The 25,545-nt window shown below is 48.4% G+C and overlaps 1 protein-coding gene across 1 annotated transcript in view; it reads right to left on the bottom strand.

Annotated features, from left to right (window-relative positions):
- Window positions 1–14,924: 14,924 nt before the first annotated feature.
- Window positions 14,925–25,545, bottom strand: part of Fntb (farnesyltransferase, CAAX box, beta) — a 93,729-nt gene continuing 83,108 nt past the window's right edge. The window contains exons 10-12 of the mRNA XM_021201830.2: window positions 22,050–22,161; window positions 20,730–20,844; window positions 14,925–16,308 (exon numbers count right to left, since the gene is read on the bottom strand). Of these exons, the coding sequence (XP_021057489.1) occupies window positions 16,177–16,308; window positions 20,730–20,844; window positions 22,050–22,161 (359 nt within the window). The 3' untranslated portion in view covers window positions 14,925–16,176. The remainder of the gene's footprint in view (window positions 16,309–20,729; window positions 20,845–22,049; window positions 22,162–25,545) is intronic.

The following is a 25,545-nucleotide window of genomic DNA, read 5'->3' as shown; positions in this document are numbered from 1 at the left end:
AGAGACCTGTGGCAGCAGTTCCTGCTGAACAGGTACTCTCTGGGGGAACGGAGCTGGGATGCTCCTTCTCCCAGTCATGAGTATCTGGTATAAAAGGTGGCTGACTGGTAGTATTATTGGCCAGGGCTTTTCAGTTTCTAGAGCATTCAGTTATAAAGAAAACAACAGAGCTGCCAAAGAGTGGAAGTCAAAAAAGGTCTGTAACAGCATCAAGTTAGCGACTGTGAACCCAACTCCAACCTGAAGCTTTGACCATTGACAGAAAGGATTTCCAGCCAGAGAGCATCTCCATTTGGTTTTCCAGTCTGGCTGACCGGAAGTACGGCTTTCATAGACCAAGGGAAGAAGTGAAGTCAGGTAAGTTCTTCGTTTTATATGACAGAGAGTGCTGCGGTTTCATTCCCTTGATGTCCATCTTTAGTGTCTTCTTAAATGGACATTGTTAGGTAGGTCATGTTTGTACAGGAAGCAGGTAGATCCTCAACCTCACAGGCTGTGGGGCAGGAAGCAGAGTCCCTGAAGGCCCTCGTGGCAGAGGCAGAGGGTGGGCTGAGATGAGGCCTGGGCATAAGCAGCCTGATGGTTTCACAGGCTTGCGGGTCAGCATGTGGTCTCAGCAGCATTAGGGCACTGCATACTGGTTTGGTCAGAATAGATGTCAGGGACGATCTGCCAGTGGACCTAGCTGGAGAGCTGGCAAGTGAGGAAAGTTAGGCACCCAGCGGGTTGGCTGGTGGAACATCTTAGGTACAAGGTCCTGGCTCCAAGATGGGTATGGGACAAGGGTTGAGTTTAGGCTTCTGTGGAATCCATACACTAGTTGGATGTACAGAGGTGCAATGTCTAGCTGGGCTGTCTAGGGAAATCTATACCACCTGATAGGACAGGTGGTGGAGGACTGAAGGTGCCATGGGCAATATTGACTGGGCAGGAAGAGACCTGGGGCTGGAGGGTGCTCGGCAGAAAAGGACAAGCAAAGGAAGCAAAAGTCACAGCTCGGTCTCCTTTGGTGTGAGTGTCTAGGAACTGTAAATGGCCCAGTGATGCTGATCTTTGTTTCTGTCGTTAACGGCAGGTCTCTTGCCCAGAGCCCAGCTTACCTGTTGGTTTCCTGTTTGCTTGGTCACTGCAGCAGGTCACTTCCCTTAGGGACCTGTTGAAACTCACAGCTTCCTTGCAGCAGCAAGCTTGGAATGACTACTTTTGCAATCGCCCCAAGCACGGGGTGTTTAAAAATGGCCTGGTTCCTCCTCTGTGCGTGCTTTTCTGACATGCCAGTCCCCTTGCAGAGTGTAAGACATCTGCTAGGCTCACAGAGCTGTCAGGTTTTGTTTGGTTTTCTTGTTCCATGCTCTTACTCTGTAGGCCAGCTGAGCCTGGATCTCACTAGGTAGCCCAGACTGAAGCTGAGAGTCCTCCTGCCTCGGTCTCCCTCTTGCTGGGATTTTACATGTGTGCCACCACACCCAACAGCAGTCAGCTGGGACAGGTTTAAGAAACAAAACTGAGTGGAGTGGCAGGAGTTAGAGATGTGATCTAGGACTCAAGCAGAATTGTTTGTAAAAATGAGAGTGTTTTTAATGCCTATGCCTGGATTTCTTCCTTTTTTTTTTTTTTTTTTTTTTTTTTGTTTTTTCGAGACAGGGTTTCTCTGTGTAGCCCTGGCTGTCCTGGAACTCACTCTGTGGACCAGGCTAGCCTCAAACTCAGAAATCTGCCTGCCTCTGCCTCCCAAGTGCTGGGATTAAAGGTGTGTGCTACCACCGCCGCCCGGCGGCTGCCTGGATTTCCTAGTTTATCCATCATGAAGTCATTTCTCTTAGCTTCAGCATCATTACCTCTAGAATGAGGTTCATAATGGCCATAGCTATATAAGGCAGCTGTGTGTATACACGTGAGGTAATGTGACCAGTGACAGATGCAAGATGGGAAATGCCAGCATGTCCCACACAAGCCCCCAAGTGAGAGTTGTCTTCTGCGTCTCCCAGGTGCTTCTCACACCTGCTCTACCCTGACAGGTCTCAGTGACCAAAGAGCAGTGGTCCCCAGGTCCAGGCTAGCAGGTTCTTTATCACTGAAGCAGTTCCCACAGAGGCACTAGTCAGCCTGTTTCTGCAAACTAGGGTAGTGACACCATTGGAGACCTGGGGAAATTGCACAGAAGCCCCAGTAGTAGGTCAGGCTGATCCCAGGAGTACTTGTGCAAGGGACTCCATGGCTCTAGCCTTTCCAACCTATAGCACCTCTGGCTCAGCAGCTGGAGTTAGTTTCACAAGTGGTCCTTGGGTCACCCAGGCTTGGCTCCTAAGAAGCAAGTTGCTAGAGCAAGTAGCTGGGCCGATCTACTAATGTGTATCCGAGGTCTGCTGACTTGGAGAATGGAAGTGGCTTGCCCTGCCATTCACTGCACCTGCTCCAATGGGGCTCCAAGACGGAGACTACCCCATTACCTTTGTCAGATGTCCCTTGCAGATAACCTGCTCTCGTTATTGGTTGGGCTCCCATGTGATACTGTTGGAGCAGTTCTTTCTCAGGCCTCTTAGAGCCTGTTCTCAGCCCCGGGGACACAAAACTCAAGGCTTTGTTGAACAGTTTCTCTAGGCCAAGAGCAGACCCAAGTAGGAAGAAGATTTGCCAGCCTCTATGCTGCAAGGTGGGGATGAGGGTGTGTGTTACCTTACTAGTTAGTCCCTTAGGATGAAACAACAGGTTTCTGGGCATGGTCATGCATGCCTATACTATGACCCCAACACTTGGGAGACACAACCAAAAATGTCTTTATTTCAAGGCCAGCCTCTGTTACACAGTGAGGCCCTGTCTGAGGCAAACATGGTTTTTAACTACCATGTTGTGGCTTGACTGCTGCGCACTAGAGTGATTTATTCCTCCCCATCATCACCTTGTAGCTCAGTGTCATGGCTGCTGGCGCTTCTTCACTGGGACTGACCTGAAGGGCTGCAGAGCCACTTAGTGCTGGTGTAGTTGAGGCCTGTTGCTACAAAAACAACTCCTATCTCAAAGAGGATAGTTTATTCTGGAGCCAAATGTAAATGGTGGTGGGCTAGAAACGGTGATTTAGATGACCCCAAATTCCATGTTCTAGTGTGGAGAGTTTCATGAACTTTTTTTGTAGGAACAGAACAGAATGCCATAAATTAAGGCACTTGAAAATACATTGGTGGGGAAATCAGGAAAGCAGGTTAAAGCACAATGGGGAGAACTGATATAGGCCTCGGATACCAACGGACTGGTGGGAACTGGAGTCTTACACATTCCAAGGGAATGTTTCCTGTTCATTGAGTGTTACATCCAAAAAAGGAATGACTAGGGTGGCCTAAGTGAGGCCGAGATAAATTGTAATCAGGCTCTGGACCTGAAACTTTTCAACCACTCCGCATCACCCACATTCTAGTCAGTTAATGGCTCTCTGCAGACACAGCTGCTTTCCAGGAATTCTCATTCACAGGCCAGAGGCTTGAGTCTACGTGTCTAAATTCTCTCGCTAGCTGCAGTCTTTACCTCCAGTTGCTGCCCTGGTCTCCAAGCCATACTACAGGGACAAGGACCAAGGACCATTGTGAGACTACAGGTGTACATGTACAATGCCCTTGAAGTGTTCCAGCACTCAGATAATCGATGTAAGGTGGCAGGTCTTAGGCACCCAAGTTCCTGGCTCTGAGCTGCTCCTGCCTGGGTGCTATGAGATGTGGAGTGAGTGATCTCCATCCTGTACTGATGCTGTGGAAGTTTGGTGTATATAGATACTTCAGAAAGGGGGCCTAAGGGCGGAGCTGTTTTCCTTGCTTTCTGAAGCAGGAAGGGAGGCCTTTGAAACAGTCTTAAGGAATAGTTATCCTGTTGGCGCCCTCACCTGTCCCCCCTCTGGCTGTGGCTTGTGTTTCTTGAGAGAACCTTTCATACCAGCCCGGTGCTTCTTCCACATGGAGGCTTGTTGGGGTGTGGGCAAGGCATTGTTTTGAGCCATCTGGAATGAGCCTGTTTGATGAGGGTACTGAAGCACTGGACGTTACTGCCACCCAGTATGCCAATTGATGAGGCAGTGGGTTTTACAGAAGCCAAGGAGTTTAATTCACCAGGCCCCCAGCCTGATGAGGAGCCTTTCCCGAGGTAGAGTTTAGAAGTATTTATGGGATGGAAAATCTGGTTGGAGGTGTTGTGGGGAAGGGTGATTGAGATGAAGAAAGATGAAGTTATCGGTGGTCTGTACGTGTGCAAACTTCTTGCCACTTCCTAAGATGTAGGAGAAAATGGCTGTATTAGTATAACCTGGCGTGACTTGTGGGCCCCCTGACTGCCTGTTCACACTTTTCCAGGGTAAGCGGAATTGTTGATTTCAGCCAGTATGAGCCAGACCTCTAAAAAGCAACTTTAAACAGCCATGGTAACCCCATGGCACATTAGAATCCACAGAGTTCAGACTCCTTCTAAGTGAGCTTCAGATGAGAGAGTGCACTCTGATCTTTATTCATTTTAACTAGGGAGAATGGCTCTGCTTCTGATGGGAAGAAAATGGTAATTTCATTATGGGAATTCCTCACGGTGGGGTGAGAAGTGAGGTAGACAAACCTTTTGTCTGGCCCCCAGGACACTCACTCCGCTGCAGATACTCAGTATGATGGGTGGGCTTAAAGGGGTGCAGAGCAGGAAGTCCTGCATTCACAGAAGCTGAACAGATCCCTTCCACCGAGCCCATGCTGCCTGCCAGCTGCCCAGCAGACTCGCTGTGAGTGCCAGGCCCCAGTCAGGACTGTTTACCTCTGATGTTCATTGCAGGGTGGGGCCCTTGTATGCCTACAGCCTCTGGGCTGAACTATCCAGCCTATTATTAATTTGTTTCCAGCAAACTAAAGACTGGAGGAAAACAAACAAGGAATCAAGGGCCCAATATTAAGAAAGCTGTACCAGAATTTTCCATTCCAGTGCCGAAAGTGGCCAGGGATTAAGTTTTGCCAAAGAAAACAAACCTGATGGCACTGGCCTGTGGGGAGAGGCAGACATCTCCCCATATATTGCTTCCTGCAAGGGATCCAAGAACAGGGCCTTGCAGAATATGCTTCAAGAGGGAACCGAATGCTCCCAGGGTTGCCACGTGCCATATGGTCACTCATCTCAGCTCGCGAGTCCAGTCCTTGTTCCCCTATCTCCTAGTGTCCCTATAGCTCCAAGATGGTAGGGACAGATCTAAGGCAGAGGCTGTAACAGGGCCAGCCAGCTAAAAAAAAGGAATGTCACGTCCATAGCAAACACCTACCACAGGGCCTCTGAGAGACCAGGGAAAGACTTTGTGTCCAACAACTTGACCACATTTCCTGTCCAGGAAATAACCCCAGGCCACTCCCTCCCTGTATGCAAAGAACAGATGTGATGTGAGCAGACCTTTTAGCCTAGAAGCTCCCGAGAAGTCTCAGGCTGGTCAGTTCTTGCTGCTTTACCTTAGCCAAGTACCTGGTCTGCCATGGTCCTCTACAAAGTCATTGACAATGCACAGGGGACAAGCCTGCATGTGCAGTCATCTCGACCTTTTGATGGGAAATCATGCCCCCACATGATTTCAGCTCACAGGTGTTGGAGCAGCGCGTAGTCTTGGGGCTGCCCTGTACCACCCATTGGAGATTTAGGCAGGTTATAAAACCCAGCCCCGGGCTGGTGAGATGGCTCAGCGGGTAAGAGCACCCGACTGCTCTTCCAAAGGTCCTGAGTTCAAATCCCAGCAACCACATGGTGGCTCACAACCACCCGTAACAAGATCTGATGCCCCCTTCTGGAGTGTCTAAAGACAGCTACAGTGTACTTACATAAATAAATAAATAAATCTTTAAAATAAAATAAAATAAAATAAAATAAAACCCAGCCCCTACATTGCTGCAGTCTTTACCTCCAGTTGCTGTGCTGGTCTCCAAAGCCATATTACAGGGACAAGGACCAAGGACCATTGTGAGACTACAGGTGTACATGCACAATGCCCTTGAAGTGTTCCAGCACTCAGATACTAATGTAAGGTGGCAGGTCTTAGACACCCAAGTTCCTCGGTAGAGATAAGATTCATGCATGAGCCATAAGTACGCATGCTCAGTTTCTACATGTCAGGGAAGTTTAAGTGGAGCCCTTGGGGGTAAAAGGGGAGGGAGGGAAGAAGGATGTCAAGGGGCAGGGAAGGGCCCACTCAGCCCTTCTCACACTCCTTTGCTTTCCTTCCTCGAAAATCCAGTGTCAGGCGATATGGGCCAACTGCTGTCTTAAGGACTGACTGCAGTTGGTGAAGAGGTAGACCCAAGGCCTCTCGCCATACATAGGTTGGATTGCCATTCCCACACTAATGGGACCCAGAGATCCTTGGGATCCAGGCACATCACTGGCACTGATTTAGAGAGGGTAAAGGACTTCAGAGGCGTCCAGGGAAGAGCATGCATACCATCAGCATCTCTCCTAAGGATGGAGCTTGCAGGGCACTGCAAGGGTGCATGATGGGTGTGGTCAGGGAGATAATGATGGCAGGCTCTGGGAGCACTCTCCGAGCAAGGAGCTGTGATGCAGCCCTGCTCTGGCTGATAGCTGCAGGCTCCAGCACCCTTTGTCCCGTCAGACCAGGCCATCACAGGTACAGAGGTAGCAAGGAAGAATCACACCCAAGATAACGACTCAGAGTTCCTATTATGGAAGGGAGTTAATGTGAGCAAAGGTCTAGAGAATGGCGAACTGAACCCAAACATGCAGAACCCAGTGTCAACTACTACTGACTGGCAGTGTGTTTTGAAAGAAAGATGATAAAATGTTGCTATTGAATGTAAAAAAAAAAAAAAAAAAAAAAAGTACTGATATGTAAAGGAAACAGCCATTAAAGAGTTCTTGCAGCCAAAGTAGAGACAGTTTGAGCAGCAAAGCAGGCTACAGTATTAGATCATAACTTGGGAGTATTCTCAAGTCTTTGCTGATAGAAACAGCCATCCCTCAGGACTGGAGATCGGCTCTGAACCCCTCATAGGTACCCAAAGCTACAAGTGCTCAGATCTCTCAGTCAGATGACACAGTATTTACACACAGCCTCCATAAGTCCTTCTGTGTACTTTAAGTATTCTCTTGAGGCTGGAGATAAAGCTTGGTTAGAAAGTGCTTGCCTACCCCAGTGTTTGCTCTTCAGCACGGCCCTCCTCCCAGAGCTCTAGTTTATTTGCAGTGCTATGCCGATAATTGCTAAGTTGCATTGTCTCAAGTAAATGGTGAAGGGGAAGATCCACACCCGGTCAGCGTGGACATCAGTTTCCTAGTATTTCTGACTCTCGGTTGGCCGAATTCACAGCTGCTGACACAAAGGGCTGAATGAAGGATGGACTGAGAGAGTGGCAAGCAAGTCTCCAGGGAGAAGTTTATTCATTCCACCGTCAGATTGTGGAGCCTGATGGTCCCACTCCTTCCGTGTAGGCTGCTAACCTTAGTGCCTCCTTTCAGGAGCATGTGGGAAGGGAGGGGGGGGGAGAGGGAAGAACGAAGGAAGGGAGGGAGGAAGGAAGGGAGGGAGGGAGGGCGGGCGGGCGGGCTTTGGAGACTTCTAGCCCCAGTAGCTTGGGGTCAGCACTGTTGTGACGTACCTCTGTGGTTTTCTTCCTCTAAAGTGTAACCCTCCAGGAGTGTCCCAACAATCTCACTTGACAGCCTAGCAAAGAACCTGACCTGAGCCTCTAAAACAAGCAAGGTCATCACAGACAAGGGAGTCTGAGAAGCTGTCACAGCCAGAGGGAGCCAAGAGACCTAACAGAAGAGTACATAGTATCTTAGCACCAAAAAATGGTATAAAAGTGGCCAGCAAGGTGGCTCTGCAAGCAGACTTGCTGCCAGTTCTCATGACCTGAGTTCTGTCCCCAGAAGCCACATGGTGGATGGAGAAAACTTTTACACTGCCTTTGACTTTCAGACAAGTGACATATATACACCCACACACACCACACAGTAAGTTTAATTTTAAAATGACATTAGTCAAAAACTATAGGAATTTGAGTGAAATGTGGCCTTTAGCTATTACATCCATATTACATACCCCACCACATGTATGCAGTCCCTGTGGAGGCCAGAAGAGGCCATCAGATCCTCTGAAGCTGGAGTTAGGGACTTGTGAGCCACCATGTGGGTGCTGGGAGCTGAACCCTGGACTTCTATAAGAGCAGCGGTCAGTGCTCTGCTCTTCACTGAGCCATGGCTCTGGGTCCTCAGTGGAAAAGCATAACAACTGGGGTAAGCAGGTGGGTGAGTGGGTAGGAACATTGTGCTTTGTGATTTTCTTCTGTCAATCTAAAACTAAAAGTTTTTGGATTTACTTTAAACACACACCTATACATATTTCTAATTTTATGCGTATGTGTGTTCACCTGAGTGTGTATAGACCCTGTGGGCGTACAGGAGCCTGAGGAGGTCAGAAGAAACATCAGACCCCCTGGAACTGGAGTCAGAGATGGTTGTGAGCAGCCATGTGGGTGCTGGGAATCAAACCCAGGTCCTCTGGAAGAGCAGCTAGTTCTTTTAACCACTGAGCCATCGCTCTAGCCCCTATTTTTCTTCTTCCTGAGACATAGTCTCATGTAGCAGTGTCAAGCTAGTTATGTAGCTGAAGCTAGCCTAATCCTCCTGCCTCAACAGGTTGTACCATCATACTCAGCTGCTGTCTGTCTGTCTCTCCCTCCTCATGCCTCTACTTTTCTTCTCCCAGTGAAAGCCTAATTTTAAAATATGCTACTGCTTCTTCTGCTTCTCCTCCTCCTCTTCCTCCTCTTCCTCCTTCTTTGCCCCCACCCCCTTTTTCTGTCTTTCTGTTTTCTTTTTGGAGGCTGGGTCTTGCTATAGCCTAGACCAGGCTAGCCTGGACCTCACTATTGTAGCCCAGGCTTTTAGCTTCTGATCCTCCACTTCTGCCCCCTGGGTGCTGGCTCAACATCCATTGTTTTTGTGGTTGATTTTGAAAGCTGTGTTTCCTTAGGGGGAGCTGAGGGCAGTGAAAATGTTCCCACTGACCAGGCTCTATTCCTGTCTGATCTTGTTCCTGGATGTGCCAGCGTGGCAGGAAGAATGAGTCCCAGCTGCCTGGTCCCTGCTCCTGTACCAGCTGGTGAAGCGTTGAAGCAGCGCTGTCCTTGAGGGAAATGAGGGAGATGTCCAGGAACCGGTTACACATGGCGGGGCAGGTTGTAGAAGGTTGGCTGCGACCAGGGCTGCGGTCAGCTCCCAGAGACTTGCATCACGGCGTGAGTAACACAGTGTCACAGCAGGATGGCACACATTTATTTAAGAATGCCACTCTATTCCATGAACTATACACAGCATGAGGGCCAGCTAGGGGCACAGTTCAGTTTGCGAATATGTTTGCCTAGCACTCATGAAGCCTTGGGTTCAATCCCCAACACCACATAAATCAGCATTTGGAGATAGAGGCAGGTGGATTGGGAGTTCATGGACATCCTCAGCTACCGAGTTACTTCAAGGCCAGTCTATACTACATGAGACACCATCTCCAAGGATTAGGTAGGCATGTCCCCCTTTTTGCTGTCATCATATAGTCCTGGTGAAAGATGGGGCCAGGAATTGAAGGCCTCAGTCATCCTGCCCTGGAAGAAACCAGTGTTTATCCCTACCCCTAGGTTACCCTTGAACCTCTTGATCTACCTCCTGGGCTTTGGGCAGCTTGGGGGCAGCAGATCTGGGCTCAGGTGGACTTCACCATCCAACAGCAGAAACCTCAGTGAGGCACCCAGCTCTCTGGCCTGTTTCTCCAGTTATGAAACACAGGTCATACACCTGCCTCACCCACTGGGTGAGACTGAGCCAGGGATCAGATGAGGGAGGAAGGACATCAGGCAGACGGTCACGGGTTACTGCTGGGGAGAGCAGGCAGCACCCGCGACCCTGTGTGGCCTCAGGAGTGATTAGGGATAGTTTTGTGTCTATCAGGGTGCTCCCAGCTGTACGGAGAGTCCTCAGTTTTTGATAAGCTCACTTTAAGTTGAAAATATAAAGTCAAAACTATACTAACGAGCTGGGTGTGGTGGTACACGCCTGTCATCCCACCACTTAGAAGGCTGAGTGAAGAAAGATTCTGAGTTCTAGGCCAGCCTGGGTTCTATAGTGAGACTGATCAAACAAAACCAAACCCACAACACCGCCTGCCTAACCTGCCAAGCCAGCCTGGGTTATATGGTGAGACTGAAAATAAATAAGGCACGGCCAGCGTAACCTGCCAGGCGGTGTGGAGCCCACGTCGCTTTCGTCATACCATGAGGTCAAAACATTGTAAGTTGAAGCCTGCCTATGATGGTAAATGCCACTCCAGTCGGCTCATACAACTCAAAAACCAGACAGGGCCTCAGAGTTAGTGCCCAGGCCTGTCCCTCGTCTCCCAGGAGGCTGGGTGTGCTCACTTCTCAGCCTGCCTGCCTTCTAGGTAGAAAAGTGGCCACAGGTGACACTGTCCCATTAGGAGAGAACTATTGCTTCTTCTAATCAAGTGTCCTGGGCTTCTTTGGGTCATTTCAAGTCATATTCTTGGCTCCTGATCAATCACCAGGGCCAAAACAGGCTGCCTGGCTTATCCCTGGTTACTGCAGACCCTGAGTAAGTAGTTGAAGCAAAGACAAGTGAGGGTGACTGGTTTGGGGCGGAATAGATGGCAACTGTCACCTAGGTTTCCGTTACACCTCGTCCACCGTGGTGGCCAGCAGAGGTAACTGACCTCCCAAGTTTCTCCTGCTGACTACAACCCCAATTTTTATTTGGAGTTTGTGGTATTTGAAATATGTCCCTCACAGGCTCAGGTATTTGTTTTTGTTTGCTTGTTTTGAAACTGGGTTTCTCGGTGTAGCCCTGGCTGTCCTCTGTAGACCAGGCTGGCCTCCAACTCAGATATGCCTGCCTCTGCCTCCTGAGTGCTGGGATTAAAGGCGAGTTCCACCTCTCTGGGCTGCAGGCTCAGGATTTGAACATTTGGTCCTGTGTTAGTTGTGCTGCCAGGGGAAGTTTAGGAGGTGTGGCCTTGCTGGAGGAAGCAGGGCGGGCGGGGCAGATGTCGAGAGTTCATCCTCTAAGTTACCTTTTGCTGCTGTTTTCTTCTTATGTCTGCCTGTTTCCTTTCTCTTCAGCTCCAGATGTTTTTAGATTATTAATTTATGTGTGTGCACAGCTATATGCACATGCTTGTCACAGTGCATATGGTAAGATCAAGGGACAACTTGTAGGAGTCAGTTGTCTCCTCTGATGTGGGTCCTGGGGTCCAGGGATCGAACGAACGAACCTAGATGGTCAGGTTCCTTTGTAGCCCAGTCTAGTCTTGAACTTGGGCTTTTTCTGTCTCTGCTCCTAAATCCTGCAATTACAGATGTGCATCACCACACACAGCTGTCAGTATTACTGTTATCTGTAGTTGTGTATTCTCCATCCATGTCCAAGGCAATGAATGCCATCGAGCAGAGTGTATGACTGGCTGCAATCTTTAGCTTGAGTTTTACTGACCAAATGCATTTTATGTGACTCACAGTAAACATCCCAGCCATGAAGATTTGGCAGAACACTGAATGAATACAGATGAGATGGCATCTATATATACCAGGGCCAACTGCAGCCCATGGGCCACACCTCCTAAATCTGGGTCACCACCTGTCTTCATAGGCACAGCTTGGCTTGGGACACAGCCACACTCCTGTGGTTTTGTGGTGGAGGAGAGTTGAGGGTTGCAAGAGAATGTTTTATCCACGAAACCTAAAAGTATTGGTTTTCTTTACAAAAAGTATGCAACCTGTTGTTATAGTTGATAAAACAGAACACAGGGAAGCAGTTCCCCCTTGAAGCGTCCCCTTTTCCCAGATGGAAGCAGCACTGCCCAGCTCTCAGATCAGCTTCAGAGAAGCAAACGTTCCCTGAGTCAAACTTACCCTGGAAGGAGGTCACTGACAAGTGCCCAGTCTGTGCCTTCCCTGACACGCGCTCTGTGCAGGGCTCATAGCTTTTTAGGCCACAGTGAGAGTCTAGACAGCATGTAGGTATGAACACATCCATTTCCCACTTGGGGCTTTGATTCAGTCTTCTAGACTCAGAAGCTGAAAGCTATAGTGAGCTCCTGCCATTTCCTGGAACATACTTCTCCAAGAGGTGGTTTGAGTGAAATTGAGACAAGCTTTAATCTGTGTGATGGAATGTCAGCGTTGCTGTCCAGACAGCCAATACTTCAAGCCAATGGGTCCTACACATTGCACTAGCCACAACTGCACTGCACCCAGGACCATCAAACACCTGCTACTGCTGCTGCTCTGCTCTTCTCAGTTTGTGATGGTGGGTACAGAACTCTAGGCTTTGAGCATACTAGGCAAGTATTTTACCATTAAGCTGTTATTTCTGGCTCCAGACAGATCCATCTCTAATACCTGGCTATTAAGCTCCTACCCAAAGTACAGTATATAGGGTTAGTATTGATGAAATAGTGTAAGGCATATGCAACCATCTGCCTCTTACAGTTTCATTTGTAAAAGATGTATTTTTGTATATGCATGTTTCCTTTCAAGTACGTGTGCATACATGTATGCCTAGTGTATAAGGAAACCAGAAGAGAGTGTTGAGCCCCCTGTAACTGGAGTTAACATGCAGTTGTGAGCCACCATATGATGCTGGGAACTGAACCCAGGTCCTCTAGATCAACAAACCTTAACCACTGAGCCATCACAGCAGCCCCAAAAGTTTCTTTAAATTATTATTAATAATTATTAACACAATTTGTTAACAATTACTAATATAATCTCACAGATTGATTATATATTAAAATATTACAGTATATACTAAAATAATAAAATTCATAAATAACTAAATTGTGTGCATGTAGGTGTGCATGCATACATACATATACATACATATATACATACATACATATGCATGTCACAGTGTACACATTGACATCGAAGGACAGTTTGTAGGAGTCAGTTCTCTCCTTTTGCCATGTGGGACCCAGGGATCAAACTCAGGCAGTCAGGCTTGGTGGCATGCTTTACCCCTGAACCCTCACAGCTTCCCTCTTACTGCTGTTTAAATTCTGTCTGATGGGTTAAAGCACCAGGAAGCAACACAGCAAGGTCTGGGTGACTCTAGCCCTGGGCTGAGGCTCTCCCATGGCACTAATATTTAAGCATTTTTATGGCCTCTGCTTCTGTATGGTTTTAAGTGGCTTCCTATGGAGTCCTACTACTACAGAGTCTGTGGGACAGCTTAGGCAGGGAGGATGCGCTGGTTCTCAGTGTCCCTAAGGTTTACCTGATAGACCTGTTATGGAATTTATCACCAGGAAGAGGCTCTTGGCAACTGGTATGTAGCCTTCATCTGCTAGAACTCTACAGTAACCCGCTTTGGCCTTTTGACCCCAGAAAGCTCTCGTTAAGTAAACTCAGTTCTAAGAGGCACCATATCTTCCTCCTCCAGGCTTCTGGGCCTGTGTGGCCCCCTTTCTGGGTATTTAGTCTGTAACACCCCGTGGCGTGGTACATTGAACAGGTTTTATGCTGTGTAGTACTGACACAGGAAGATACACTGCAGTTCTGTGCTTCAAAGGAACCCACAAGAATAGGCTCTGCAGTCCTGAGCCCACAGACCCAGAAAACACGTGGGGCCAAGTGAAGACTTCCTGAAGACAGGTCTCGGTGTGAGTTCCATGGTGTAGGCTAGTCCAAAGAGCTATTGGCTAGACTCTCACTTGATGTTAACTGACTCAGACACAAGGCTACAAAGAAAGGACAGTTTAAGAATGCCACCAAGGGGCTGTCTCCCTGGCTGACCTCGGAAGCCTGCCTTCTGTTGCCAGGAACAGCTGGCAGAATCCCCAAGGTGGGCAGGTGGGGCTCAGGTGGATCCAGAGCTGTTGGAGTTTGGTATTTATTTAAAGGTTTCCTGGAGTCAAATGCTATTGCTGGTAGTGTCTTTTACTCAGGATCTACATAATAAAATATGGATCAAATAAAATCTGAGATCTCTCTCCAGGCCCACCTGAAGGCTCAGTTGGGAAGTTCTCCAGAAAAGGAATTCTAGAGAAAAGTTAGTACAAACCCGGAGACAACAGCACCAGTACCCTCTCCTCACTCTAGACCAACTCCACTGATCCTTCTAGGCCCTGCTCCCGGAGATAAAGACATCACAGACCAAAGCGGCTTCTTGACCCCAATTATGACCGCAGTCATCTTCATTACCCAAGGTGTCTGGCGCTGAGCCTTTGCCTGTCAGCAGTGGAGAGGTAAACTGAGGATAATGGGTTGCAACCCAAACCTTTATTAGCAAAATAAACATTTCCAGGGAATGGGAGTTGCAGGCAGAATGCAGCTCTGGGTTATTTGCATGGATGGAGTTTCCCCCTGAGGTATCCTCCTTTCCCAAGGAGCAAGCCTCAAAAAGTTGCCTTCTTGTCAGAGAGCCCCTTGGTAGCCACAGAATTCTGGCTATATCCATACCAGCCCCTACCTATGGCCAGGATGTCCACCCACCCAGCCCTGTGCAATGGCAGAGCACAGATCCCTCCCTGCTCGGGCTGGAGACAAACACTAGAACTCAGTGTGTGAAGGAGGTGCACAAGGAAGAATGAATTTCAACTTCCTTCATTCACATGCAGGAGACAGGAAGTCCCCAGAGCAAAGGGGCATCCTGAAGGAATTTTCTGGGAATAGACAGGAGCTAGCAGAGTGGGCTGGAAGGCGGGCTCAATGGCTAGAGCACTTGCTGTCCTTAGAAGGATACAAATACTGAGCCAAGCAACAACCACCTGTAACTACAGACCAGGGGATCTGATGCCCTTTTCTAGTCTACATACACACACACACACGGGGGGGGTTGGGGGGAGAGAGAGGAAAGAGGAGAGAGATTTAATTTTTTTTTCTGAAAAAAAAAAAAAAGACAGCATAGAAAATGTTACTCTTTTATTATTTCAAGGAGGTAATACATAGCCCAGTACACCAAAGCAATAGGGAATCAGAGGCAGCAAACGGCCAGTGGTTTGGGGAAGAACCTCATGCTGCATCTCCAAGCTCCCATCTGCCTGCTCACAGGCTGGGACAGTGACAAGAGCTGGCTATGACTGTAGCAGGATGGACAACCAAACTCAGCACCCTACAGACCGTGAAAGGGCAGGGGCAGTTCCCGGATTACCGCCAGCACTTGCCCTACCATCCAAGGCTACTGTCCCGGCAGCAGCCAACTTGCCTGGAGTGGACAGGGCAGGAACAAATCCTGAGTGATCAATTAAGGTGAAAGCCTTAGTAGTGTTAACACTCTGGATGAGAAGAGACAGCACTGTCTTGGAGGAGTGGGTGGGGAGAAAGGACTAGAAGGAGCCTGGGCCACAGCATAGCTGGAGGGGGGCCTCTCCTGGTACATGATGGGGAGAGGCAGGGGCTGGGCATGGGGGAGCTGCTTCCTCTGGCACAGAGTTGACCTAGAGGTTGGTTTTCCACTCATAATTGATTACCTGGGTGTAGTCATCATACCAAGGACAAAATAAGTTTCGCACATACCAAACACGGCCTCGGAGAGCAATGTGACTCAGTTTTCCCCAGGTTGTGGGGAGGGCTCAATCTAAGGCCCTTCTTCATTCCCGGCCCCTGTCCTTTGCAGATGACTGGGGTGAAAGAGACAAGCATAAATATGGCCTACTGGAGCCCAGTGCTCTGTTCCAGAGCTCGTATTGGCCGGCCCCATGGCCCCACCCTTGCACAGAGCTAAGATTTATACCAGAGAGGATGTCGGTCTGGTGACTGAATGGTGTGTGTGTGTGTGTGTGTGTGTGTGTGTGTGTGTGTGTGTGTGTAGTCACAGCAGTGGCTGGGATGCAGAGATACTCACAGATGCCTTCCATTTCAGCATTGTGGGCCTGGCTGCGGGATGGGGCCGGGGGCACTGCTGCTTCCCAGCATACACTGCTCTCCAACCTGCCTTGCTACATCGGCTCCCAGAGTTTTGGTTTGACAGGTATGAAAATAATTTTAAAAATCACACCACCATGTATTCCAACCCAGAGCTGATGGCTTTGTTTTGTTTGACAGGAAAGGACAAAGAAACCACAACTCCACAGTGGCCAAGGCTCAGTAGCACAGAGCGTGCTATACCCAAATGGAGAAACCTTGTCTGACGGGGGAGCTGGGAGAGCCATGGGGTCCTCTAGTCGGTGACAGGATCTGAGGTCGCCTCATCTCCACAGTACTCAAAGCCTGGGACTGGCTTCTGCAGAAAGTGTGTGGTGGCCTGGATCACCTTCTCAGGTCCAATGTTGTACACAGGGTGTGTGGGCTGCTGTGAAGAGAACAGAGGCAGGTTCGTCACCAGTGGCTCTGTGTCTGCTGAGAGGCGCCTGGCAGAACTAGACTAAGGAGCAGGAGTGACACACAGGTTTATTCCAGGCCCAAATGTGCGAAACCCTCTCATCGTACACAGTCACAAGGGAACATTATTCAGCCACTTAGATACGTGCCTTCAGGGGCTGGGACAGTGGCTCAGCACTTAAGAGCACTGGCTGCTCTTGCAGAGGACCTGGGTTCAATTCCCAGCACTCACATGGCAGCTCACAACTGTCTGTAACTCCAAGTTCAAGGAATCCAACACCCTCACACAGACATACAGGCAGACAAAACACCAATGTACATAAAAATATATCTTTTGGAGAGAGAGATCACATTTGAATGTGTTCTTTCAAGTATATTAATGACATGGAGAAACGCCAAAATAAATTTTGGAGTTTGTTGGATTTTGGAATATTCACATAGACTTTACCAGTTAATCATCTTTATGTAAAACTCTGAAATCAGAAACTATGTGGCAGACTCCACACCCTAACATGTTAGACATGTGCTCCACCACTAAGCTATCTCCTTGCTCCAAACCCTTTTTCTTAAGCACTGTAACTTACTTATCACTAAATATGTTTTTAATTAACCAAGTAGAATTGTTACAGCATTTTCTTCCTTTCATTCTGTTTTTAAGTCTCATCTAGTCCAGGCTGGCCTCAAATCTACTATGTAAGCTGGCCTTGAACTCCCGACCTTCCTGCTTCTCCCACATGCTGGGATCACAGGTGTGCCCGGTATCTGCCTTTTGTTGTGACATTTTCATGTATACTGTCATGCTTTGTTCTCATTTGCCCATGGCCTCCACTTCTGCTGGACCCCCATTCTCCCTTGGCAATACATTCCCTTGTCCTTCTGATTCCCTTCCTGAGACCTCTGACATAGAAAGATGACATTTTTCTCTCATATGGAGTGCAGATAAAAGTAAACAAGAAAAAGCAGTCTGGCGGTGATAGCATACGCCTTTAATCCCAGCACTCTGAAAGTCTGTGAGTTCGAGGCCAGCCTGGTCTACAGAAAGTTCTAGGACAGCAGGCTACACAGAGAAACTCCAAAACTAAAACCAACCAAACAAAAACAGAAGAGGAGCGGGGCAGTGGTGGCGCACGCCTTTAGTCCCAGCACTCGGGAGGCAGAGGCAGGCGGATTTCTGAGTTGGAGGCCAGCCTGGTCTACAAAGTGAGTTCCAGGATAGCCAGGGCTACATAGAGAAACCCTGTCTTGAAAAAACAAAAAAGAAAGAAAAAAAAACCGTAAGAGGAAAGGAGAAGTGAGAGGGGAGGAGATTCACTGGGGCTGGGTAAAGTCGAAGCCTATCTATGCGTGCATTGTGGTGAGTGCATTCCCATCCCCTCCTCCTTTTCAACCCCTCCCCTTCCCATTCATTCCCTTTGTCTCCATGGACAGCTTGATCTCTAGTTTCATGTCATAGATACATATGTGTTTTATGTGTCTGTATAACTTGGACCCACACATGAGAGAAACATTTGACACCGCTCCATTCACTTAGTATGATGATTCCAGTTGTAACCATTCTCCTGCAAATGACCAAATTCTTTATGGAATAAAAGAATCCCCCCCTTTTTTTGGACAAGATGTATCCCCCTCTGCTGCAGTTACGGATGGACACAACCACTCTTGGCTCCAAAACTTTCTGAGTGCTAGTATGATACTTGAAAGGGTTAACTTGTAAAGCGCTTTGGATTTTAAATGTTTGCATCAGGGAAGCCTAACCTGTAACACACAAGCAAAAAGCCCTGTGCACAAAAGCGTCTCGAACCTCTCACAACCTGCTGTCGGCCGTGACAGAGGCTGGGGCTGGCAGGCAGGCCACCAGCATTCACAAGACGGCAACAGCAAGCCCTGGGACCAGCTTTCACTCTTCCTACTCCTGTACATGTGTCTCGGTTATTAAACAGTGTGGTGTAATTAGGTGCATTTGTAATTAGAAAAGGGGCCATGGGGGCTGGTGAGATGGCTCAGCAGTTAAGAGCACCGACTGCTCCTTCAAAGGTCCTGAGTTCAAATCCCAGCAACTACATGGTGGCTCACAACCATCCGTAACAAAACTCTGATGCCCTCTTCTGGAGTGTCTGAAGACAGCTACAGTGTACACACATATAAATCTTAAAAAAAAAAAAAAAAAAAGGGAGCACAACTCTTTGGAGGATAGAGGTGTCGGATCATATTTCAATTTTTACATTATTTCCCTACATCACAGAAATCTGAAAGAAATTTAAGATCTGAGACGGGAGAATTTTAGACCAGTGTTTGGGGCCCTCTCACTGTGGGCGAGTGACGAAGAGGACAAAACTGCAGAGAAGATTTTAAACTTCATTCTTTGCATCCCCGTCTCGGTGTGTGCATGCATGTGCGTGCATGCCCGAGTTGCTTTTCTCCCAATGTACAGGTTCCAGAGTGGTCTCAGGTTCTGAGGCTTGGCAATAAGCACCCTTACCTGCTGAATCATCTTGCCAGCCCCCATACAAGGTCTCGGGTAACCTTGGCTGGCCTCCATCTCAGAGGAGATGCACAGTGCACAGCCAAGAATTTCTGACCTCCAGCCTCCACCTCCCAAGGGCTGGGATTCCAGGTGTGTACCACCGTGCTTCTTTATACAGCCCTGAGGTCTGACGGAGGGCTGTATGCATGCTAGCTGAGCACTGCACCAGCTGAACGGCATGCCCAGCCCTCGGCTCTACAATGTGTCCGAGACACAAAATGGGAGAGGGAAGCTGGACGAAGTGGTACACATCTCTAACCCCCATACTCAGGAGGCAAAGCAGGTGGATCTCTGTGAGTTCAAGAGTAGCCTGTCTACACAGAGAGTTCTAGGCCAGCCAGCACTGCAGAGTGAGAGACCCTGTCTAAAATGGGGGAGGGGCCGGTAAGCTGCCCATTGAATTTCATGAAGCCAGTATATTTTAAAACACAAGTTGAAAAATACATTATAATAAAAAATATATATCAAATATTAAAAAATGTCTTTCCATTCATTTATTTAGTGTGTGGTACAGGGTCCACCCATGTCACAGCATTCAGGTAGGGGTCAGAGGACAAGTTGCAGGAGTCAAATCTCCCTTTCCACAACTGAATTAAGCTTGGGGTCTTCTGTGACAATCCCACTGCCCTCCTGTAAGTCCAAGAAAGAGTCACCGAGGGACTGGGAGATGACTCAGCTAGTAAAACGTCTGTGGAGAAACCAGAGAACCTGAGTTCTGTCCCCAGTCACCATGTAAAAGGCCGGGTGTGGTTGGGGTACACAATCCCAGCAGCAGGGGGGCAGAGACAGGAAGGTCCCAGGGCTTGTTGGCTACCCAGGCAGTATCAGGCCAGACCCTGTTACTCTGAGACGGTCCCAGTGAGATGCTCAAGCAACAAGGTTGCCCTCTGGTCTCCACGTGCACCCACACACGTGCCCCACCAAAGGTTGGACCAAGTATAGTGGCCTCCACCTAGGATCACAACCACCCCAGGAGACAGGGGCAAGAAAGCTGACAGCTAGCCTGATCTACAATGTGAATTCCAGGCCAGTCAGAGCTACAAAGTAATATAGTGGGACCCTGACCAAAAAAAAAAAAAAAAAAAAGATTTTTTATCTATTCACACTCGGGCTTGAAATATTTACCAACACAAGCAAAGGAAAGACATAAAAGACAGATGCAAAGGCTCAATATTTATATCTGTTGGCCATTGCAGACAGTCTCAGCTGCGTTGGTTTCTTGGGTTCATGTCTGGTGCTCAATGTGTCCTTCTGCTAGGCTGCTGTAGAACAGGCCATGGTGGGCAACATCCTACTCCCTTCTTGTGCTGGGTTTGGGCTGGGGGCTCTGCAGACACGTGTACCCACAGACCCTTCCCCTGAGCTACATCCCTAGGCCAGGGCTGCCACTTTATTGGGGAAGCACACCCACATGACACAAACAGCAAACTGTCGCATACTACTGGCACACGGCAATGTGGAGAGCCCCTTCTCTGAAGAGACAGCATCTAGGTTGAGCGATGAAGCCAGCCATAATACAGTGAGTGGAACACCCGGCCCATGCTAGAGGTTCCCAGGCTCTGAGTAACAGCTGCGCCTGCCTTAGAGCGGGAGCTGGGGTCAGCAATGGGCTGCATGCAATAAGGTCACTGCATCTCTGCCCCCCAGTGCAGACCACTGAAGTCATGCCTCTGCCTGGTCCTGCATTTCCTCTGCTCACACCCTCACTCAGGATGCTGAATGTCAGAAGGGTGGGGCCATAAGTTTCCAAATTTACCCCACACATGGGACAGAGCCAGCTCTGCAGGATGCAGTGGCCACTCTGAAACTAGGTCCCCTGACCTGGGAAACCTTGTAGAAAGGGGGCGTTGAGCCTCCACCTGCCTTACCAGAACATTTTCGGGCACACCCATGACCACATCATGCAACATGGCTCCGCTTCCGAAATGCTGGGCAATGGAGAGGCCGCTCAGGCAGTAGCAAGTATGGTAGAAGTCACGTGACCTGCAAGGACAGACAGACAGCTCAGAGACGGCCCCGCCCCTCCCTACCACAGGAACCCACAGGACTGCGATACAGATGTACCTTGGACCCTTTTCTATGCAGGGTCAGAGGAAGCATGGCTATTCTCAACAGTGGTCTTGAGGTCTCCTTTTTGAGCCCTGCCCAACAATGGGACTAGGTTTTGTTATGTGGCTGGTTGGTTGTTTTGCTTCTGTTATGTGGCTGGTTGGTTGTTTTGCTTCGCTTTGCTGCAGTGAGGAGGATGGACCTCAGGGCTTCCCACTTGCTAGGCTAGACAGTCACCGCTGAGCCACACCCTCAGCCACAGGAACTGTTTTAGTCTTTCCAGCAGTTTGGAAAGGGCTCTCTGAGAGTGGTAGCACTAAATTAATGCATTTCTCTAGGAAAATGTCTAGAAATCTATCACACTCCTCTTGATAAATTGTTGGGCCAGGCCTTCTACCCAGCAGTAGCGTGCGTGCGTGCATGTGTGTGTGTGCACATGTGCATCCGTATAACAGGACATCTCATATTTTATTTACCTTTCTCATTTACGGTACCATATACAGTACCCCACGTCTGCATCTAGTCACTGAATTTACTGTAGAATAGTTGGTGGATTCTGATCTATTTACAACAGTCATTGGTTGGACAGCCTATTTCTTTTCGCTGTTTCACTATGCTCAGGATTGAGCCCAGAGCAGTGCTCCACCCACCACTGATCTGTACCTTATCCACATCCTATTCTAGTTAAATGGACTTAACAAGAAAAACACAGAACAAAAAAAGTAAAGGAAGCCAGGCACGGTGGCACATGCCTTTCGCTCAAGAGGCAGAGGCAGGTAGATCTCTGAGTTCAAGGCCAGACTGAACTGGTCTCTGGTTTATATAGCTAGTTCTGGTACAACCTGGGCTACACAGAAACCCTATCTCTGGGGACCAAAGCTACCTAGTCAGCCATCCATTTACCTCTCTAGGGAAGTAGGGAGGTGCCCATGAGGGGGGTCTTTGATGAACTACTCTGGGTGAGTAGCAGAGGTGACCGCTGAATGATACTGGGGGGGGGGGTACCCTAACTGCTGCTTCCCCTTCACAATGTTAGCGCTAAGCTAAGCAGATGAAGGACAGGGATGCTCAGGTTGATTTATGGGCCTGGCTTTAAGTGAGCCTGGGTGGCAATTCCCTCTCCCCAAGAGAACACTTACTTGCCAGGTTTGTCCAGAAGGCCCCCGGCTGGACACTGGCAGCACATCAGGATGTACTCCTGCAGCGCCTGCTGATGGAACATCCAGTGGCTCATGCTGAGGGCAGGGTCACCTGGTGAAGAACAAAGGGTCAGAAGGGCGGGGCTGACATCAATGGTTATTGACTCGTTCCAATCACACTTCGTACACCTGCTGTCTTCACCACGTGTGCCCTCTCCTGGACGTGGCTGTGTTGTCAAAGAGCAGGTCTAGGTGACAGTCTCATTTGCCTTGAAGTGTACCGGCCAACACGGACGACCATCCGAAACCACATCTCCAGCTGCTTGGTGCAGCCCCAAGTGTGCCTCAGCTTCCTGGGCGCATTTCCTTTAGCTCCTCTCTGCAACTTGTTAAGTCCCACTACTTACCAGAGGCTAGTAGTCCAGCAGCTTATTCTGACTTTTCTAACCCTGAACTAAATCCACATCCAAAACAAACTCCCAGAGACCCAAACATTTATCCCAGAAGCCATCACTGCTGACTGTTCTGTGACACGGACACACAAGCAAAAACCAGTCACACTGGGAGCCACGAGAAAGTTAAGTCCTGGGTTTTGTTTTTCTTTTCATTTCTTTCGATGCTGGGGAACACGCTGTGCATACTGGGAAGCTCTCCACCCTGAGCTACATCCCTCCTCCTGGGCTCCTTCATTCTTAAGCTCAGCCAGGACAGCGAGAGAATTCTGCATGTCACAGTTACCAAGCAGGGAGAGGAGAGAGAGCTCCCCACCTTTGTTTTTATGCATTTTCCTATACAGTTACAATTATTATAATTTTGTAACTGCATGTTTTTCATATGACAAACACAAATTTCTGTTCTGCTACATCATCATCAGAACCATCATTCGGAGTAACAGTGAAACATCCCATTTAAGGAGAGGTACAAGGTAACCGAGAAAAAAAAAAAAACAGGGCCAAAACTCTCATAGATATAGGTACATAAATTTCTGGGGTGGGTATAAAAACCTCTAGGTAGAATTTATAAAGGGCTAATGTGAACAGAGTGGGTGAGAATATAGGCAGAGTAAGCCGGATTGGGACGTGGCTCTCTAGGCTCAGCGTCTCCTGTGCAAGCATGTGGACCCGAGTTCAGATTCCAGCACCCGTGCAGAGTCAGCACAGCAGTGCACGCCTGCAGTTCCAGGGGGAGGTGGGGACAGGAGGCCACATGCCGCTCACATTCAGCCAGCCTAGCTGAATTGGCGAGCTCCAAGTTCAATGAGAGACCCTGTCACAAAAAAATATGGTGGAGACTGACTGAGAAAAACAACAGATGTCAACCTCTGGCCTCTATCCATACCTACCTGTACATGTGCACACACAAACATATACATACACATAGACTACACATGGCCAAAGAACATTCCACATTTAGTTACAGAATATTCAGACAGAAAGTTTTTTCTTTTCTCTTTTGAGACATTGGTCTCAGCCCAGGCTGGCTTTGAACTCACTATGTAGTTAATGATAACCATGAACTCTTGATCCACCTGCATCCACCTCCTGGAACTACAGGTGTGCACCATACATCTGGCAATCATTTTGTAATTGTGTTATTTTATTTTTATTTTACACACACACACACATATTCATATATGGGTTTTTGCCTGTAGCATGTGCCTGAGATTTATGGAGGCCAGAAGATGGCACTGGATCTGGAACTAGGGTTACAGACAGCTGTGAGGTGCCATGCTGGTGCTGAGAAACAAACCTGAATCCTGAAAGAGTAGGCAGTGTTCTTAACCACCAAACACCTCTCCAGTGCGCTCCCCTCTTTTTTTTTTTCCTTAGAAAGAGATACATACTTGTTTCAGCTACTTGGGAGGCTGAATCAAAGAAAAGATGAAGAAGGAACACACATGCACGTGCGCACACACACACACACACACACACACAATGTAATTTTAAAAATGTTCCCAGTAACTAAAAGGGTAAAAAGAGAAAAAAGAGACGCATCTGTCCTGTCAGCACACAGGGCCACAGCTTTCCTCCTCTCTAGAGGAGCTAGTGACAGGACCATCCGTCAAAGCAGAGAGCAGCCCGACCAGACACCAGAGTGGGGCCCTAACCTTGGGCATCTCAGCCTCCAGATCTTGCTGGGGACCGAACTCAAGATCACACATATGCTGGTTATCTGCAGCTCTCCATCAGGCTAATCTCCACTGACAGAGGTGCAGGAACAAGGAAGAGAATCCCAAACAAGTCAGATAATATGATCATTGTATACCTTATGCTATTAATGTGTGAGCAAGGGGGGTATGTGTGTACACAGGTACATATGTGTACGTGGGCTACATGATTAAACTCAGAGCACTGTGGATGCTGGGCAACTAACCCAACACTAGTCAGATCGTCAGCCTTGGGGGCAGGCATCCGTACCACTGAGTCATTACAGGCTGTATACCCGAATTTTTAAAAATAACCCTGAATTATTACAAACATCAAACTAGATACTCATAAGATACGGTACAAAAAATTGCAAAATACTAATAATTTGATATAAACTATGTATTAAAGGGGATGTGAATTCCTGGGAACGGAGAGAGCTCAACATTAAGACAGGCACAGTGGTGCGTGCATTTCTTTTTTTTTTTTTTTTGGTGCGTGCCTTTAATCCCAGCTCCGTGTAAGACAGCTATGGTAACACGCATGTAGTCCCAGCACTTAGAAGGTTGAAGTCAGAACCTCAGAGGGAGGTTCAAGGTCCTCCTCAGCTTCCTGAAGAGTGTGAAGATAATACATAGCTAGCAAAATGGCTCAGCAGGTGAGGGCTCTTACTACTCAGCCTTAATGAAGCAGGCCTGATCTCCACACATATCCCCTGGCACACATGCCCTCCCGCTCCCAGGAGTACAAACAGGACTAAGTAATGTGAGAATTGTTTTTAACTACCTGGAGCTGGGAGGGTGGCTCAGTCAATGGAGTGCTTGCTATACACGCACGAGGACCCGAGCACCATCCCCAGCACCCAGGTTAGAAATCTGGGCCTGGCAGTACACCAGTGCCAGAGCTGAGAGGTGGGGGCAGGGGGATCCTGAGGCCTGTCGGATCCCCCTGCCTAGTGAAACTGGTGCAGTGACTAAGGAAGACACTTGGTTATTGACCTATGGCCTTCCTAGGCCATCTAGATATGTGTGTGTACACCAGGACACACATACATGTACCCACACATAAACAGAAACCATAAATAAATGAAGATTGTTAATATGTCAATGCTTGCTGGGTGTAGTGGCACATATCTATAATTTCAGCACTTAGAAGGCAGGTAAGAAGATCATGAGTTCAAGGTCATCCTAGGCTATACAGTAAATTCTAGATTAGTTTGAGATACATGAGACTATCTTTAAAAAACAAAAAAACTCGGGGCTGGTGAGATGGCTCAGTAGGTAAGAGCACCCGACTGCTCTTCCAAAGGTCCNGAGTTCAAATCCCAGCAACCACATGGTGGCTCACAACCA

Source organism: Mus pahari, chromosome 7 (assembly GCF_900095145.1).
Source record: "Mus pahari chromosome 7, PAHARI_EIJ_v1.1, whole genome shotgun sequence".
Taxonomy (NCBI): Eukaryota; Metazoa; Chordata; class Mammalia; order Rodentia; family Muridae; genus Mus; species Mus pahari.
The sequence above is the reverse complement of the archived record's forward strand: the minus strand, read 5'-3'. Positions and strand labels throughout refer to the sequence as shown.